This window comes from Azolla caroliniana, unplaced genomic scaffold (genome assembly GCF_043228905.1).
Source record: "Azolla caroliniana isolate FFs.n. ecotype wild unplaced genomic scaffold, voAzoCaro1.0.p SCAF_1, whole genome shotgun sequence".
NCBI lineage: Eukaryota > Viridiplantae > Streptophyta > Polypodiopsida > Salviniales > Salviniaceae > Azolla > Azolla caroliniana.
Genome location: NW_028230436.1, coordinates 2344216 through 2364839, shown reverse-complemented (window position 1 = coordinate 2364839; position 20624 = coordinate 2344216). Strand labels below are relative to the sequence as shown.

The following is a 20624-nucleotide window of genomic DNA, read 5'->3' as shown; positions in this document are numbered from 1 at the left end:
TGAAAATTCCTTTGCATTGATTTTTCACATATACAATGCCCTTCCTTGATGAAAATTTTTGAGTCAGGCAAAAACGTGATTTTCTAAGATATGGGCATAGTACACAACAATTTGCTACACAATAGGATTCCCTAACGCAAACTTTTGAGTCTAAGCTTTAAATCGATGGGTTATATGTTATATATTATACGAGTTGGGTGAGCTTGCTAGGTTTGATGATGTATTTGAGGAAATACTCAAGTATGATGAAATTAATGAAATTGATCTTCTTGATGGGTTTTGTAACACATAACGTAGGTGAGGGTAGGTCAGTAATATTACATAAGTGAAGGGTATGTTCACTAATGTTAAAAAGGGACTAATGTGATTGGATAGAAGGAATGATAGGTGCATGCACTATCATGATTTAAACTACTAATGAATGGAGAGTCTTTTAGAAAGGCACATCTATTCAAGGGCCCTAGGGAGAGTTATAAATATGAGGCTTAGCTACCTTCATAGGCACATTACGTCATAAGGTTGTTATCTTAGACACAGGTGGTGGGGGCTAGGCTTTCATCTCGACAATCGTGTTATCTCTTCCAAGGTATTAGTCATCCTAATATTCGGTGATATGGGACGTCGGTGGTAGGTTGGCTATGTCTTGATCATAGCTTGGGGGTGGTTGGGTGGAACGGGTTCTTCTATCCAATCAATTTTCCTTCTTTGGTCTATTGATTAGTAATAGACTCTTTTCACATATATGTGTAGGTGCATCCCCAAATATGTAAACAACCAAAGAACTTGCACCAATCTTAATCTAGATTATTATCTTAACATCAAGATAGTTGTCTTAAGTACATGTTAAGAACTAGATCACATTCACGAGCAATAGTGTTCATAGTCCATGGGTGTTACGGGAAGCACTAGTAATAAATTAGTACATTATCGACGTTTGCCAAAATTCGTGTGTTGTCTACAAGAAGAGGATTGAGGCCCACCCATTAGGCATTATTGAAAAGATACAAAGGAAATATCACCGGGTTGAGAAAATGGTTAACAATTTCACTAGCACTCGTGTTAGACAAATAGACTTACATCAAGAATATTTCTTCTTCTTAAAGCATTGCTTAAGAAACGCCACATGCAATAAAAATGATTCTTTTCCACTTGTCATCCACAATTCTTGCAACTTAAAATAATACAATCATTGGGGTGGGGTTATACATGCAATGTAAATGTCGTGTCAACTAGATGTTGCATTAACTAGAGTACAATAGAGTGTTTTCAACCCCTTTAGGTGATGAAATTCATCGGAGAGACATGATATATTTTAGTCGTATGTAAAAGATGCTCTAAATGAGTTAAAGTATATAAACTTGTACTGAGTTCACTAATAAAACCAATATAAAAATCTTAAGACGTGTGAATGAACAAACTATGCAAATCAAACATGTGGCCAAAACCATTATAAATTGTTTGCCAACTAGGGTAATGAACTTGCATAAGTGATTGATTTGAGATGCAATCATTTCAGAAATTTTTTTAGCTTCCTTTATAAATAATTGGCTTTGAAATTATACACTAAGTAGAAGGTTGTTGGATGTTTGACATTTACCATCATTCGGAAAATTGCATAATTCTTTAATGTTTTCTAGATTTGATAGAAGAGTAAATGGGGTAAATCTGTCAAGAATTGATAGGATTTATGTTGATGATTTACTTACGGAGATAGGAGGGAGTGTTGGCATTTATCCAGGTACGACTTTCTCCGATCATGCCCCAGTTGTATTACAACTTAATGATGGGAAAAAACATAAGCAACGAGGGAGAATAAGGATTCCACCAGAATTGTTTACAGAATCCATAATTATTGAACAAGTTATGTATATATGGAGACAGACTTTATTGCAAATTGGAAATGTGGAAGATAATGTGGCCTTGGCAATATCACATATTAGTAGTTTTTTATCTCTCGGGCACAGGGGAAAAGGGAAAGATATACACAAAAAATTATCAGTATGCATCGTGCCTTGACATCGTTGCAACATTTTCAAGAAAGGGATCCATTGTGTGAATGGACAGCAAATGCTTTACATAATGCGAAATGGGAATTAAGAAAGATTGAGGACAACATTTTAAAATTTCAATATCAAGCTTCTGCTTCAAAATGGACACAAGTAGGTGACAAAGTAAACAAGACGTTTTTTTCCCAAGTTGCACCGAAATGGTCGGCAGTAGGGATTAAACAACTAAGGAGGGAAGATGGCTCCTTAACAGAAGATGAGTCAGAGTTTGTACAAATTACTACTACGTATTATGCTAAATTGTTGTTTGTTGGAGTGGTTACAGAACCTATTCACATAAGTAGGAAATGTGTGTAGGACAAAATTAAGCCAAAAGTTACAAATGAAATGAAGGTCGCATTACTTAAGCCCTTTGACATTATGGAATTACATAATGCACTTAGAGCTTTAAGTCTTATGTCTTGTCCAGGGGAGGATGGAATTACTCCACATTTTTTCCTCAAATATTGGGAATATATTGGGGAAGACTTAACAAAAGCTTATCAAAGAATTTTTTACACTAGGTACATGCCTTGTAGTATGGCAGTTGGCTTGATTTATTTAATACCTAAGGTTGAAGGTATATCAGATGATATTAGAAAATGGAGACCAATAACTTTGTTAAATACAATATATAAAATCTTTGCAAAAACATTGTCATTGAGATTGCAACCGTTCTTACATGATTTGATTCATATCACCCAAACAGGTTTTATTCAGGAAAGAAGTATACTGGATAATTGGTTCTTCTTTTGGGAAGCCATTGCCTTGGCTCGGAAGAAAAAAGAGGATTTAGTGATTTTGTTACTTGACTTTGAAAAAGCATATGATCGTGTTGATTGGGAGTTCCTTCAAGGTACTCTTGTAAGATTGGGTTTTCCGAAGAAATGGGTGATAGGAGTGTCTTCTTTGTATAATTCAGTATGTAGTTCTGTTTTGGCAAGAGGGGTTAAAGGTGATGAGTTTCAAATTTCTCGAAGTGTACGACAAGGCTGTCCACTTGCACCATATTTATTTTTGTTTTTTGCTGAAGCGATGAGTTTGTTTTTTTACTGCTGAAGAGGTTGGATTGAAAGGAATAGCAATGACCATTGATGGGACAAATGTGGTTGATGTAGAATTTGCTGATGAAACAAGTTTGTATCTGGATGGTCAGAATAATAATCTGCAGAAAATGTACACAATAGTGCAAACATTTTATATGGCTTTAGGTGCATCAATTAATTGGAATAAATCAGTGGGTTTTTTGGTATCGTCCAATTCCACAACTCCACAATGGAGTCCTCATCCAGATTTTCGATGGGTTCATAAGGGCACTTCAGTTAGATATTTGGGATGTCAAGTAGGTTTGAATATTTCTTCAGAAATTCAGGTTACTTCTTTGCTATTGAAAATTATGAAAAAACTTTTGTTTTGGAGTAAAGCTAAACTATCATTTGTGGGTAGAGTGATAGTCGTTAATCAAGTTTTGTTGTCTAGTCTCTGGTATATTATGTCATGTTGGAGTTTTTCGAGAGCATGTATGGGACAATTGCAAAGATTGATTCGAAATTATTTGTGGTCTGGTAATGATGGAAGCCATGCTAGGGCAAAAGTCTCTTGGTCCACAATTGTTAAGCCAATGGATCAAGGAGGATTAGGGATTGTGGATCCATTACAACAGTCCAAAGCTTTGATGGCAAAATTGGTGATTCAAGGATTGTTGCCAGGATTGGAACCTTGGAAACAATTGTTGTTTTATGAATTGCAAAGGTTTTGTCCTAAGACGGGTGGAGATTGGAGGCCTAGTGATAGATGGGCTTTTATGGAACATAACAAATTGGCTATTAGTACAAATTGGGAAGAGAGATTTGCTCGATGTGTTCTTAATGCATGGAAAGATATTTCTCTTGATTTAGTTAAGACATAGCCAAAAACAGAATCTGAATTCTATAGACAACCTCTGATTTGGAATTCATGGTTGACTGACCAAAGAGGACAAATGTTGGGAATGCGTAATAGATGTGCATGGGTAGAATTAGATTGTGGGCCAGCACAGCCTATAGGTGCATGGAAAACATTTCAGTCTAAACCTATAGATCAATGAATGATATTAATTAGTAATATAAGGGGTGGGAAGATAATGTATTATATGATCCAAAATGCCCTTTTTAATGTTCAGATGCAAATTAGATCTGCTGCACAGAAGTTGATGGGTTTATTTACTCCATTGGATGTTTTAATTGGAGTTAAAGCCTATATTGGGGAACAAGAGTGTATGAGTTTTGATGTACGAGATGATGGTAGGTTAATCTTTACACCTATGGAAAATGATTTGTTTAGGTTTTGTTTATAGAAAGAAGTGAGGGTGATTACAAATGTGCCCTTTTTGTACAGATGTAATAGAGACTGCTAAACATTGTTTGTGGCGTTGTGGTTTTGCTCTGGACATATGGAAACATATCATAAATTTATTAACTCAAATATATCCTAGAGCAGTGTACACATGGGGTGCAATATTATGGGTGGTGGTACATGATAAACCAATGGTATATGAACAGGAGGAGGTTGCAGATGCTATTATGATGAGACATGGTTTGATGGAAAAAAGTTTGACCCCTCTAAATCCACAAATACAAACTGATAAACCTCAAATATGGTAATTGGTAAGTAGTATTACAATTCGGTATATTTGGAAGGCTCGATGATTGAAGGTATTTCAAAATGTGACAGAAAGACCTGCCCAAATAAATTTGGGAATTTAGATAGAGATTGTGCATAATTTCAGAGGGATTTTGGATAGTATAAAAGGTAATACGCATCAAGCGGAGCTTAGGCGTGTGGAGTTTCATACCATTTGGGACATAGGTATATTTTATAGAGAGCGTTTTGATAAGGTGGAGTGGTTCTACTCAACACCAAAGTGTTTATTTAAGCCGATGGTTAGAATTTAGAAAAACATAGGGGATCGGTGGTATATCTTGTATGTTTAGCCTTATGGCGTTTTCTAATACTAATGTAGTATCTTTTTTTGGAAAATAAAATAAAATAATTGGCTTTGATTTTAATCCTTTACATTATGCTATTTTGCACACGTTATTTTTAAGGCCATAATAAGGCATAAAAGAAGTAGTAGTAAACTAAAATTGCAATCAAAGTATGTACAAAATCATGAAGGGATGTGACATTGTGACGAGTGTTTCCTAGAGAGCATATTAGATTTTAAACTACATAATAAGATAGTGATTACATGATAAACCAATGATAATATTAAACTACACAATAAAATGTTGATAATAATAATTCATGAAGCAAGGTGAGCAAGCTAGAGATGAAAATGGGTTTGTCAAAGAGAAAAGGGGCAAGAGAGCACAATACGCGACAAACAAATGAAGTGATTACGTATGAGTTTCGCCCAAGAGCCAAATCGTATGGAAATGAATATTGGTAATGTATTAAAATGATTATACTTAACATGACCTTAAAAAATGTGGAGCCTTTACATCAATGGTTTTGGACCACCTGTGTGGATATACACAAAATGATCCCAAATCAAACAAAAGTGGCCAAAGTTTCTTTGTGACATTCTATCCCAAAAGATACGAAAATGATTGAAAACATATTGGTCAAACATCCCCTTACAATAGTTCATGCCAAAGATTTTGATTTAGGGACAACATCACAGGGCCAACTCCTTGGGATGAAGGGACACTACCAAAATATGTTGAAAGGGACCTGCCCCAATGTAGTCATCCTTCAATTGTTATGTGTATGTTTCCTTTAAGTCACAAGAATTCAGTGTAGCATATGCAAATGTTCTTTGTTTTAATACAAGGTTTGTCACACACTAAGCATTTCATCCTCATGATTGAGCCCATCACAAAATCGCCATGTCAAGTGAATGTCCCAAACAAATACCTAAATCAAACACCAATATCTAAGGCAATCATAAAAACATTCACATTATTTGGCAATATACCATAGTCCCATACATATTTTGAGGCAAAGCTCAATCTAAGGATTCTCTAAAAGAGATCCACCCATTAATACTTTTGAGTGGAGCCCCACGACAAGCATCTCCACCTTCACAACAATATGCCACTCATTTGAATGTAAAATTCGCCATTGGGAAAATAGGCAATCACTCCCACTACACAACATGAATACTTGCCAAATGGAAGCACCGTACATACTTTACATTTAGCATCATGTGTCTAAAAGGTTTAAGATGATATTTACATAGATGAAAGGAATGCCCTCATAACTTGTGTTGTGAGTGTCGAGGTATCTAAGTAACACAACCAAATTAAATTAAACTAAGTGTAAAGATAAGGAGGTATTATGTCTCTTATTGGTAAACATATTAGATTGATGATACACGAGTCCTTTGAAATGGATACTAAAGCAACCGGTGGACAACATCTCAATGAGGCGCCATCCTTTTGGGAGTCTTAAACTCAAACTAGACGTTGATTTTTTAAAGAGATCTTCAAACCTAAGCCATTTAAACTTCCAAAACATTTAGTAAATAAAAAGGGATGCATACGGGTTTATGATATTTATATTAATTTATATGATAAAAATGACCTTGTGATTTGTTTACATCATTAAAACAACACATGCTTGCAGTTTAAGCCATTGTTTAAAGACACATAAATTGTAAACAATTGAACTCATACAATTTCAAACTTAATTGGAAACCCTTAAGTCAAACCAATGTAGTTTCCAAATTTGGAACATAAACCAAACCATTTAACTCGTTAAATTGTGATTATTTGGTTTGGTTTTGGCTCAAACCAAACCATTGCCCACAGGCCACGACTAACTAAACATACATAGAGACAAAATGTTCACTAAGGCCAACAATGACTAGCCCACAAACATATACTTGTCCAATGGTGGTGCTAAGCACAAACATCATGTTTTGTGTTTGTGCCTATTCATGTTCATGCACATTTGATGATGTGCACATAAAGAATTCAAGATGCTCGAACACTTGTATTACGTTGGGATCAAAAGGTCAAAAGAGTTTGTGTAGTGAGCATCTCCAACAAAACTAACAAACCATATTACCAATGTATGTATTGTAGTACAACTCAAATAATTTTTAAAGCAATCAAAATTCTTATAGGATGAGTGAAAATATATGGAAAAGAGTTTACCCAATTGAAGCATTTGAAGAATACTCCTTGAACACTACGCAAGGGAATGAACGAGATATCCTATTATCTAGCCTCATATCCATTCCATGTGTATACTTTGAAAACAACAACGAAATATCACATATTTTGCATTAAAGTTCTATGATATATCGAAATGAATGTATAACCTCAACATTTAAATGCTCATAAATAATAACAATTTGCCCACTATTACTTTGTGAAGCTCTTTGAATGTGAAACTTCAACATTTAAATGTTTGCAGTACTAACAAATTGCCCATCATTATTTTGTTGACACTAGGAAATGTCCGCATGCACGTGAGGGCATGGGTAAAAATCTCCTTGAACACAAGTATGCTCCGCCTCATTGGTCGACCTCCCTGTACCCATGGACATTCCTGACTACATCCCATAAAGGGGTAATGGTAGTGTGCATATTCTACTTCTTCACATAGTAGTTGTCTTATGACATGTTGTCAAAAACATTGTAGTTAAGGTATCATAACGAGGATCTCACTATTGATCAAGCCTCAAACCATCCATATGTCGAGGATTATGCTTAATGTTCATAAAGAATGTCATGCCAACTCTTATCCATTTACCACTTGGCTAATGTTAAGGAGGGGATGTTACCCTTATGTGCATTCAAATGTGTGTGTTATTTCCAAATACGATAAACTAACTTGTTCTAATTGAAATCCCCACTCTCCTGTTCAAAGAAAAATTCAAAATTCAACTTTCATAACAGTAAAATACTTTCAAGCACAATGATAGCACGTAGCCATATGGGTTGGCTAGATTATTTGCAACCTTATTTGCTTAGTGATTCCAAATTTGAAGTATCATAATCCAATTACAAATCCATTGATTACTAAAAGCAACATATATGTCTCGACTCTAGAGTGTAAAAGATCATCTGTTTATTCAAATGTAATTATGCAATTGTACTTGTGGGAATGTCAAGATTATTTCGATACATTGAGAATATTTGTTTTGCATCCTAATCAATTTCATAGGATGTTTCTATCCATACTCAATGATTTGAATCCACTCTAGTTTTTTGCAAGTTAAATGAATAATTGTGGCAAGGTCAAGAAATATCGTTCATGACAAAATCCCTCATAATGCATAATAATTCATTTCATGGAATATCTCTATCTCAACATTTACTAGGCAATTATAGTCATTACATATGAAACTTTATCTATAATTGTTCTCGCAAATAGAATAAATCCACTTTCAAAGATGAGTAGGCATTTCATTTGCAAGACACTTGTTGTGCTGCAAAAGAAGTAGAGAGTGGAATCTAGATGAATTGACATTGGGCACATATAAGGTTTGGTTTGTATTAAGTATCCAATTGATATTAGAGTATGCATCATGATTCGCAAAGGGCAATCCCAAGATCATTGTATGCAATATACTCTCTAAATTGTCGGTCTCTAAATTAAGAATACATAATCAATGTTTGTAATCATGGTTCACACGCTCACTACATGTATGGTCTCTAAAGTAAGAATACAATATTAGTGATCTAATGTTCGCCATGGCTAGATTGCGAAAAAATCCCCCACTCAATGTTTTGCATGTGTAAAGGAGTTGAGATGTCTTGCTTTTTCTTTAGAGACTCCTTGTCCATTTGTGTGTAATTGATATAATCGCACAATGGACAAGACTTCATGTGTATCTACTCACTGTCGTTCCAAATGGGCGATTCAAATTGTGAACTACATAATAGGTGTACTAGGAGAGCCTCGACTATCCAGACAAAGGTTCACTTTCATTTTTCAACATAAGTTATTTGACATGTGAAACCTGCATTGTCTTATATTTCTCATTAACCTATATCTGAAAATGTAGTAAGTAATTAGAGAGCATTAACCATGGATCTTATCCACTTTGCAAAAAACACAATCTACACGTGCACAATTGACAAAATAAACCTTTGTACGTGTAGTCGAACTATTCGAACAAAGGTTCTTTTTGTTTTTTCAACATAAGTTCTATGCAATGTGAAGCATGCATTGTCTTATATTTCTCGAAAACCTATACGTGAACTAGATGTGAAAATATAGTAAGCAATAAGGGGGCATTAACCATGGGTGTGATCTACTATGTAGAAAACATGATCTATCTATGCGTGATCTCACTTGTGAGTTTTGTTGAGAAAACTCATAAATCTCTATCATACACTAGAGAGAGAGGGGATAGAAGAGTGATTTGGTTACAAATAATTATATACACATTCTTTTCCATTTGTCTTGTCGAGAGAAAAAAGGAGAAATGGGTGGGTAGGGACAATCTAAGATCCGATGCCTTATTGGATCTCCAAGATCTATGTTGATGGTCGCTTACTTTTATATCGCACATCCATCACATGTGGGTCATATTGATTGGAGTTGGAGCAGAAGCCGTGTTGGGAAAACTAGGCCAGTTCACAATTTGCATGTATTTGAGTCTCAAATGGATTGTCATACAATATATATATATATATATACACATGCATGTGTGTGATGTTGTTTTGTGTGGATGAAGATCCTACTTGAGAAAAATGAGGTGTATAAGCATTGTATATGTAAAATTAACCAAAGGCAAAACTATACAAAACCATATTCCACAGTGCCAACACTTTACATTAGTATAGAGACAAAAGAGAGAAAGAGAAAAGAGCTTTTTGCCCCTACTTTTGAGTGGTCCAGTTACAATTTAACTTTTGTCAATGAATCGGATCGCATGAAACCAAAATTGAGCAGAAGAAATATTTGATGTATGGTAAATGTTTGCATGAAGAGGTTTATTACATTTTTATTCTTCAATGGGTGCCTCCTTGGTGTTTTTTCACCATAGTTTGGACATACATCAACCACAACGAACCATCTACCGACATCATCACAGTTTGTCTCCTTTTTCTTCTTTTCTTGTGCTTACTGATGTCCACGCACTGTTCACCCTCAATCACTATAGGATGACGATTCTCTCATCGCAAATAATTAATCCACCAACAAAGTAGCCCTCGGTGGAATGGGTGGGTGGGTGGGTGCTGGAATTTTGTTATATATACTTCTTTGGAATTTTCTTTTCTCACAAACATAGACATAAAGTTTTCATCTTTGCAAGAAGTCGGAAACTCTTTCTACTCACTCTATCCTATATAACACCACCCTGATCATACTCGCCCCCTCGTAACTTACTAAATGTGCTTCAAAAACTGTATTATTTCTTCACGTTCACTTATTTTGTGCCTTATTTAGGTAGAAAATCATCCATTTAATGGTATGGGGAGCGAGTTTACACTTGGTCTCTATCTTTTGCTCATTTGAATTCTCTATGTAGTGATACTAACTTCGCCTCTTTATCTAGTTGAGTCCTCTATATATAGTGAACCTTGGTTGAGGAAACTCAATTGTTTTTCTATTGGGATTTGTGCACACATAAAATGGCTCAAAATGCCACTCACTTGTGTTTTCCCGTAAGAGACGCGGTCTCGAATGGTGTCTTGCAACATAATAATCCGATCGACTTCGCGTTGCCGCTTCTCATCATTCAAATTACAATCGTGTTGGTTGTCACCAGAACCATGGCATTTCTATTCAAGCCATTCCGACAACCTCGAGTCCTCGCGGAAGTCATCGTAAGTAATAATCACCCTAAACCTGAAATAAACCACAATATAGCTTTAAACCCTAAAACCAAGATGCAGGTCACAATGACAGAAAACCCCATACACCAAACACAATTATGGAAACCCAAACCCTAAACCCTAAACCCTAAGGACTAAAACATTAAAATGCAAACGCTGAATATTTAATTATGAACACTAATGCAAACCGTAACCCTGAACATTAATTAGGAACACTAATTATACCATAAACCTTAAACCCTAACCATTGAACATCAAACCCTAATTTCGGAATCCTAATCCGTAAAACCTGAAACGAACCCCACACCCATTGTGTTTTCATGTTCAGAACACGTATTGGCTACCCTAAATGAATCCCACCTCGACGTTTTTTTATGTGCTGATTGCATTTTACTATGTACTGAACTTATTATGCAGGGAGGAGTCCTCCTGGGGCCCTCAGGGCTTGGGAGAAGCGAAGCTTACATGAAGGCAATCTTCCCCAAGAACAGCTTAACCCTCATCGACACCGTGGCGACCTTGGGCCTGCTGTTCTTCTTGTTTATGGTGGGTCTAGAGCTCGATCTCAAGGAGATACGAAGGAGTGGGAAAATTGCTCTCATCATAGCATTATCAGGCATCGCCGTCCCTTTCCTCGGGGGGATCGGAGTTGCCAATCTTGTCCGGGAGTCGCTCTCTTTGGACACGAAATTTGGTCCATTGGTGGTCTTCATGGGCGTTCCATTGTCGATCACTGCATTCCCTGTGCTGGTTAGGATAATGGCGGAGCGCAAATTGCTCGCGACAAACCTCGGGAAAGTCGTGGTTCCGGCGGCCGCCATCAACGATGTGTGCGCATGGATCCTTCTCGCCGTCGGGGTGGCCTTATCTGGTCCTAGCTCCAGCCCTGCCACCCCTGCCTATGTCCTCATCAGCGGTTTAATCTTCGTGCTTTTCATGCTTTTTATCATGAAGAGATTCATGGAGTGGATCGCCCATCGCGTAGAAGGGCAAGAAGTGGTGAGTGAGATCTATGTGTGCATAACTATGATGGGCGTGCTTTTGTCGGGTTTCACCACCGATGCGATCGGTATACACCCTTTGTTCGGAGCTTTCGTTTTCGGCTTGATCGTGCCCAAGGAAGGAACTTTCGCCCAAATGCTGATCGAGAAGATCGAGGACTTTGTTACCGTCCTAATGTTGCCTCTCTTCTTTGCGTCCAGTGGGCTCAAGACCAACCTTGGTAGTATAAATAGTGCTAAATCATTTGGGTTTCTAGTTCTCCTTGTTCTAATAGCAGGGTTTGGAAAGATTTCGGCGACAGTTGCGGTTGCATTGTCTATTAAGTTGCCATTGAAAGAGGCGTTTGCGTTTGGGTTTCTAATGAACACGAAGGGATTGGTCGAGCTCATTGTGTTGAATATTGGCAAGGATCTTGGGGTAAGATTGACTTCAAAATAGTATCCGAGTCTAATTTTCGAGTCAAAACTATACATTATGTGCAATTCAAGGATGTTTTCTGTTAGTATCTAAGGTCCATGCCAAAACTAGATACTGCGTACAAAGCACAAGGTGTCATGTATTGTCTGTCCCCTGTTCATACAACATTCAAAGCATTATAAAACAAGCCATGTGTGTGCATGAAAAAAGTGGCATTTGTGGTTTGCTTTAATCTAAATAATATGCTACAAATCTATTCAGCACAAAAATAGAACAAGCCATGTGTACCTCTATGGCATGACAAAACAAAACAATCCTGTGTGACTACTTCTTATTTATAATCCTTTAAATATTTTCAACACAGCAGTGACAGATTGATGCACTTTTTCGTTATTTGCCATCATTGGCACTAATCTTTATTAAAGAATTATTAAAATTTAGGGTAGTTATATACACCTTTTTAAACTAGGTTTCTCAAAATAATGCATAAAAATATATCCAGCTCATAATGAACAGCCATATATGTGCTTTACTCTTTATATTTCATAACCACAATGGTAAAACACCCAACAAAAGATTGATACACTTTTCTATTACGTCTATTAAACTACTTGGTAAATTTCAAGTGGCGTAAGAATGCAATAAATAGGTAAATAGGTTGATACACTTTTCTATTGCTTTATTAACCTACTCAGTAAATTCCAAGTGGCTTCACAAAGTAGGTCAATAGGTCTATACACTTTTCTACTCACCTTTTTCACCTTTTATTTTTATTTACAAATAACTCCTTGAAACAATTTCGAATATATAGCCTCTACAAATGACTATGCAAATGGTGTTCAAAAGGTTGTTTTGCTTACATTCTCCTCGGATTGTATGTAGGTATTCGATGATCAAATATTTGCCATCTTGGTATTAATGTGCCTCATCTTGATGTTTTTCACGACCCCGGCAGTGATGGCATTGTATAAACCAGCACGGACACCTGCGCCTTATTTAAACCGGAAACTTGAGGGAACCACAGGGAAGAAAGACCAACTTCGTATCCTTGCATGTGTCCATGGTACTCGAAGCATACCAGCTCTGGTAAACTTTGTCGAGGCTTGCCGAGGTGTCTCAAAGAAAAGGTCTCTGAAGCTCTTTGTTATGCATTTGATCGAGTTGTCTGATCGAACTTCGTCGATCATGACCTTAAGCCGAGCCCAAAAAGATGATGGAAGAAAGCACCCTGAAGACAATCTTTTGGTTGCCTTCAAAGCATATGGACAAATCTCGAAAGTCCCGGTCAGACTCCTGACGGCCGTCTCAGAGCTTTCCAACATGCATTATGATGTGTGCAACACCGCTGCCGAAAGGAGGGCTACTATCATCCTCTTGCCATTCAATTTCTATCAAAAAGAAGATGGTACCATGGAGCATGTGAATTCTGGGTTGAGGACATTCAATCATAGAGTAATGAACCATGCACCGTGCTCCATAGGAATACTTGTAGATAGGGGTGTTTGGGGCTCAGAAACACTATCAGAGTCCACCACATCACGGAAAGTGGCTGTTTTCTTCTTTGGAGGACCGGATGATAGAGAAGCTCTAACATTTGGTAGAAGACTAGTAGAACATCCAAACATAAGCCTACAAGTCTTTAGGTTTATGCCCAATCAAGGTCAACTGCAAAATCATGTGGTGAGCATTGTAGATACCGATGACATAAAATTAGATGAGGAAAGCTTGTCTAGTGTAAAGGTATTCATGGGCAATAAGGTGAAAGATAGTGCACAAGACATGTCTTACAAAGAAAAACACTATGGGAGCCCGACCGAGGCAGTGCTAGCAATTGCAAAATCTCATGATTTTTCGTTGATCCTAATTGGAAAGGGGCACACAACACTAGTTGTACCTGCATCAATGGAGAGGCAGTTGGAAAGCTCGGAGTTGGGGGTTGTTGGAGAGGCTCTTGCAAATGCTAGTATTGAGATGAAGTCTTCCATTCTAGTGATCCAACAACACAAAACTATTAATGATAGTGACACCAGTCCAAAGGATATTAGTAACAAAAATGCTATGTCATAGATATTAGTACATTTACGAGTATTTTTAGAGTGAGCTTATATATAGTACATAAATGGACTGTATATATATATATTCATATCCATTGTTCCATACTCATGACTATCATAACAAACTTTCCTTGCAACTGCTAATAGAATAAACTTAAAAATTGAACTTCATGTCTACCGTTGATGGAATGAATACAAGTTCAAGATTGAGTGAACTGTACGTTTCACATTCTGGAATATATTTCCATTGATGGATGTGTGTGATTTGCCCCTTAACATCATAGTGAGGTAGTTGGTTTTGTGGGCATTGTGAGACTTTTTGGTTGTTTCTATGTCTAACTGCCATCCATGAATCAGTTTGCATGATCATGCCTCAAAACAACTGTAGAGTCGAATAGCAACATTGAAAAAGGTTTTTTATTGTCATAAGGGAAAGATATAGCAGCCCTATTAGTCATTAGATCTGTCCAACCGATATTGTCATTTTACAGAAGGGTGAAAAGGGAGATGGGTATTGTCATTTTAGAAAAGGGTGAGAAGAGAGATGGTAATATCTTGTAGTCTATGTTTATATAAATACTTCAAATCTAGCAAGAAACCAACGTTACTGATTATAACAACGATCCCAAAAGGCATGAAGCAAGATTGTACTGTTCTATTGCTTTTGTTGATGGTTGATTATTATAATCTTCCCAAGAAAAGTGTCCATCACACTTTCATGTGTGAGGATATCTTTTACACTTCTTCTCTCTATAGAGACATCTATCTAATCCAAACAAAAAGTTATGCCTTTTCCACGTGGAAGGTTTCTTTCCAAGGATACCATACAACATAACATGATTGGGACTTGAGGAAGAAAGTATAAAAAAAATAGCTGCTTCTTTCAAAGTTCAATGTGAGTGGATCTTTTGATTGCAAGGCTTTCAAAATCCAGTACATTTTTCCCTCTTTCTCCTTCATAAGGTGAACATGACCTTATTATGTGTTGAGACTAGAGATACAAGTCATCAAATGTGACCCATGCTTTCATACAAAGTAATGGAAATGGTGGGCTACAAACTACAACAGCAGACACAGACAACCATCCACCACATCAAGAGGACATTTGCCAATGCTGTTTGAATACTAGTATATACATATACAAATGAGACAAGGTGTAGCAATAGAGTTATATCTTGCATTGTTATTAATAGTCTTGGATTACCCATTAGGCAAATTTTATTTTAAAATTGTTGTATGAAATATCATAACAGAAAATTACTATCTTACGCATATCATGACACATGTAAAAACAAGCAAATTGATTAGAGCTTTAGTAGAAAGTCTTCCATACACGGAAATAAATGACTGTTTACTAAATTGGTGAAAAATAGTGCAATCATATCACACAGATGTGTGTTTTGTGAACTAATCGTTAACATTCCATGATCGCCAATGCCTTTCTTGCCCCATTATAGTGTATAGAATGTATATAAAATAGAGACACATTCAACGAAGGAAAATTGCTACCAAACAATTGAAATCAAATATCATTATCATAGTTGTCACTCCTATTATTTAACGAAGAGACACCCATTACAATGACATGTTTGTTGATGAAACATTCTTCTGTTACTCCCCATCAATTCTGGTTCCTGAACACTAGCTAATTAGTTTCCAAAACTTTTTAGGTATTTGTCATAGAATCAAAGTGTGCCTCGCATCATAAAATGTTCTATCCATAAAGATCACAACATAATCGAGCAACTGAAAAGCTACTGAAGTTACCACAGGCAAAACATAAAAGCTCATTAAACATGTTCTAGAGACAGTCAAATATTTAAAGAAATGTGCCTACTGATGAGACAAATTCACAAGAAAATGCTTATGTGCCTGAATTGGGGAAGATACTGTGATTAATCTCTTGAATGGTGATCAATAACTGTCATTAACCGTGAGCAAAAGCAGTGTCTCCATGACCGAAACAAACAATTATAGTGAAAAACTTCAAAACACCCCGGGGTACTTCAACAAAAAGCCCGGGGTACTTCAAAGTTTTTCCCAAGAAAATACCTCTGTATCAGTTGAATCTGAGGGGCTGTCATCATCATTAGAAATATCCACAAGTTTACATTCTTTAATGCCTAAACTTGCATTCATCTGACCCACCTTATAGTTGTCTGAGACATAACCATCCATTTGTTTTGTTTCATAAACGAATTCCATTTCATCATTCTCCATTGGAGCCCCATACTGTTCACCTAGTTTTGAGCCACGGCCACTTTTCTTGAAAACCCGACACAGCACGAAATTGTTCTGCAGTAAAAAGCTTTCATGAGAATGCAATTTTAACTACTGTTATGAAGGTTGTGTATGATAATGCTAATTCATAACTTTGTAATGAAATAGGCCAATGCACATTTTATTTTTCATTATGGTTTCTTCATCCTCTCTTGACATGGATACATCAGTCGTCTCTAAGATAGTATTTGATGTGCTTGAGCTTCTGACAGGCTGATCAGCCTCAGACCGGGGGATATGGTTGGGTTGGTGAGATGTATCTCTAGCTTCTATTTTATTTCCTTATCAATCATAGTTAGTTACATGATTAGGAGAGACCCTCATAAAATAAATTAAAATTTAAAATGACAAGTGTGATTAACCTAACATTCATACCAAGCCAATCTCCCGGGTGAAGCCAATTCAGACTAATCGGCATATGTAGCATCTAGCATGATCTAGCATTTAGTTAGTTATGTAGGATCAAACACTCGGAAAAACATTATGCAAGATTGACATTAATGACGAGATGATTCCGCATAAGCATACACAATTTAACAAACAATCAGGAGTTTTGTGGGTGCCATACATAAATTAAAAGGCAAGCACATCAATTTCAGATTTTAACAATGAAACCGTGTGCTTTGTGAATATCATGAGAAAATAAGCACTTGAATTTTGGAATTTAACACTTCCTGATAAGAGAAAATAAACAAAAGCTACCTGATTTGTTTTGAATCTCTGACTTTCTTCATCAGTAAGCCGAAATTCATGCATGACCCAATCAGTTCTCTCTTCTTTCTTGCTTCTCCTGTCATAATATATCAAGCACTTCCTTGTTCCTGCTAATCTTTTACCAGAAAATATTGACCTATCTTTTCCTGAAGGTTTCCATCGCCCCTGTGGAGTCACTCTATTTTCACGGTTACCTTTAGGATATTTCCGAACTTTAGGACAAAAGAAGTACCATTGCAAATCTTTTGTTTGGAGACAGGAAACCTCTGCAATGACATAAAAATGGAGGAGAACAACCATGATAATTGCAGGATATAATCTTCAAACAGAACATAAAACACAGAAGACTTTGTCCACGGTATCATTGAGAAGTACATTCGAGAAACCTTAATGGATGTGGTCTTTATGGCTTCATGATTTACAGTAGGGTTTCAAGTCGATATTTTGCTCTCTTCATATAAAAGGTGAACTCGGCAAGCAATATGTAACATAATTACAATCTTAATCCATATTACTATTGGATGTATTTTAAAGCTTCTTCTTTGCTTTACCATTTACAATAGAAACTCGCATTAATTTTATTTGCGTTCTCAACCAAAACGATTCTAACACAACATGTAGACATAACAAATTTATCACCCTTCAATGGTAATACATAATGTCACTTGATCACCTACAAATGTACCAAAACATTGGTTGACTGCAATGTAAACGAGAAATTGATATCTGGGTTTATGTATTTATACACAAGTAACCAGATACAGATTCTTTGATTCATCATTGTAGTATATGATCACATTGACATTTTTCTTTAATGTGTCGAAGCAAAAATTTATTAACTCTAATAGTGACGTTAATATTTTATTTAACTGGGTCACATATTTTATATTTACAAATTTTGTCTATGGAGCAAGATCAGGTGCTTATTTTACCAAATGAAAAGTGGGTAGTAAAAATTATTACACTCTAACAGTAATGTTGATAAAGTTTTAACTGGGTCACATACATATTTTAAATTTACAAATTTTGTCCATGGAACATGATCAGGTGTTATTATTTTACCGAATGAAAAGTGGGTAGTGTTACCCACGGAAGTATAATACCATTTGTCATGTTATAAGAGACGTAATTGAAACTTGAATGCACGGAGATTGGATACAGTTTTACCTCAGTACAATGCTCTCGAAATATTTAGTAGATAGATTACATGAAATACAAAATAATTCAAAAATCAGGTTCATGTAACTTTACCATATATCATTAATAGATGGAATAGAATTAAAATTATTTAAACGTTACTTTCTTCTTTGTATTAAGTTTTTAAACCGAGTCAAACATTTTAAATAAACATCTTGTCCATGGAACATGATCTGATGTGATTACTAAATGAAAAGTGTTACCCAAGGAAGTATAATACCATTTTCCATGTTATGAGAGACATAATTGAAAATTGAAAATGAGGATATAGGATACAATTTTATCTGAGGATCATGGAAAATAGACATATTGATAACAATTACAAATATTTATCTTCATTCTGACATGCATCGATGACAATCTTAAGCATTCATGAAATGTGAATAATTACACATCCATGTTGAGCTATACTACATAAAAACCCATAACCAAAAAAATAAAGTAAATATTTCAAATTTAATTCTGACATGTATCAACAATTGTTATGAGCATTCACGAAACGTGTGAATATACCTCAACATCCACAACAATCAAGAAAAACACCACTTCATAGAATTACATATAAAAATTCCAAGATTTCTTACCGTGAAGTCCCCATGGTTCAAATTCATACATGTCGATTTCTGCAATAACATCAAGCTCCATCTTGAGACCACATATCTTCCGTTTAAGATAATACAGAACAAGCTCTTGATCTGTAGGATGGAATCTGAAGCCAGGTGGAAGAAAATATTTCCCAGCCAACAATATCCCCTCATCACCTTCTTTTTGGAATCTGTCTGAGATTTCATCCTTTTGCTCAAATCTACCTGAACTTATGGGATGCGGATGAAATACCTCTGCACTTGGTTCAAACTCAAGCTCTGTATTCCTGGAAGAATCTTCGACATGTTGATCAGGTGAGATCTTTGTTACCACAATAATCTCTTTGGAGGATGACGTGTATGATGTTGTAACCATTAAGACAATGGATTCCTTTAGAATTCCCTAGGAAGTGTTGAGCTTTCTTCTTGTGGGGGAGAAACAAGCAAAATTTCTCTTTTGAGAGGAGAAAGAACTATAACAAAGTTTGAATTGTCTTTTAAGAGAGATGAAGAGCAAACTTGATTGAAATGGAAATGAAATCTTCTTGAAAGCCCCTAATAGACTAAAGAAATCAGAAAGGAGTAACAGAAGAACACAACCAAATGAATCTTTGCTTGATCTTGTGAGCATCACCTTTTACATAATGCCTGATAATTTCCAAACGGATTCTTTGATGATGATAATATATAGTTTTGAATAATGCCTAATGAGCTGAATAATTTCTCATGAAATCATACAACTAAGAATTCTTGTGCTTCTTCTCCGCTTGCTAGACACAATCTTGCGCTTCCAATTCGAAAGTATTCTTGAAGAGGAATTCTCAAAGAATCATCTAATACTCACGCGTCGTTGTGTTTCTTGGGAATAAAGAATTGAAGGAGAATTCCTCGAAGTAGTCATACATTTACAGTTTGATGAAAGATACACACAGAAACTTACTGATGTTTCCTAGTCCCTTAGTTGGTTCTGTTTGGATGCTTCGTCATGAGGAGAGAGAACGCAGGGAAACGGACGTGGGAGAATATATTTCTTCGCTGTTTTCAGCACAAGAGCTGGAGCGGAGTTGGAAGGGAAGGGAGTGGAGAGGCGACATGGCTGGGAGTAAAGAGAAAGAAAGAAAGAAAGAAAGAAAGAAAGAGTGAAGAAGGGTTTTACGACTTCTTCGGCATTGTTTTCTTGTAGCTCGGAAACACCATGACAGTATGTATAATACCTGCAACAATCTCTCAGAGAATCACATAACAGCAGGCGAAACCCTAAACCCTCTCAGTCAGCCTATATGTATATACATATATACGCAGGCCTTCTCAGCTCACATGGAAGAAGAAGAAGCCAAGTCTTCCTCTCGGAGATATCTGTGGGCAATGGCGGCAGGCGGCACCTTAGACCGGCCACCACTCTGGAAATGGCCGGCCAACCGATTCCGGAAATGTCCGGGCAACAAGACTCCGGAAATGTCCGGCAACTAGACCCTGGAAATGTCCGGCCAACAGACTCCGGAAATGTCCGGCAACTAGACTTTGGCAATGCCCGGCAACTAGACTCTGGCA

At 36.5% G+C, this 20624-nt stretch overlaps 1 protein-coding gene, 1 long non-coding RNA gene and 1 pseudogene across 3 annotated transcripts; 1 reads left to right on the top strand and 2 right to left on the bottom strand.

Moving 5' to 3' along the window:
- Positions 1–10296: 10296 nt before the first annotated feature.
- On the top strand, positions 10297–14554 carry LOC147868261 (cation/H(+) antiporter 18 pseudogene; annotated as a pseudogene). Its single transcript, XR_015529519.1, has 3 exons — positions 10297–10816; positions 11243–12244; positions 13127–14554. The product of XR_015529519.1 is annotated as a cation/H(+) antiporter 18 pseudogene (transcript).
- Positions 12887–13113, bottom strand: LOC147868262 (uncharacterized). Its single transcript, XR_015529520.1, has 2 exons — positions 13063–13113; positions 12887–13031 (listed from the first exon to the last, which is right to left on the bottom strand). It is a non-coding gene; the product is annotated as an uncharacterized LOC147868262 (long non-coding RNA).
- Positions 14555–15905: 1351 nt separating the features above from the next.
- On the bottom strand, positions 15906–20244 carry LOC147868260 (NAC domain-containing protein 71-like). Its single transcript, XM_087317133.1, has 4 exons — positions 20014–20244; positions 19074–19854; positions 17281–17558; positions 15906–16593 (listed from the first exon to the last, which is right to left on the bottom strand). The coding sequence occupies exons 2-4, from the start codon at positions 19447–19449 to the stop codon at positions 16327–16329; spliced, it is 921 nt and encodes a 306-aa protein (XP_087173259.1). The 5' UTR covers positions 19450–19854; positions 20014–20244; the 3' UTR covers positions 15906–16326.
- Positions 20245–20624: the final 380 nt, after the last annotated feature.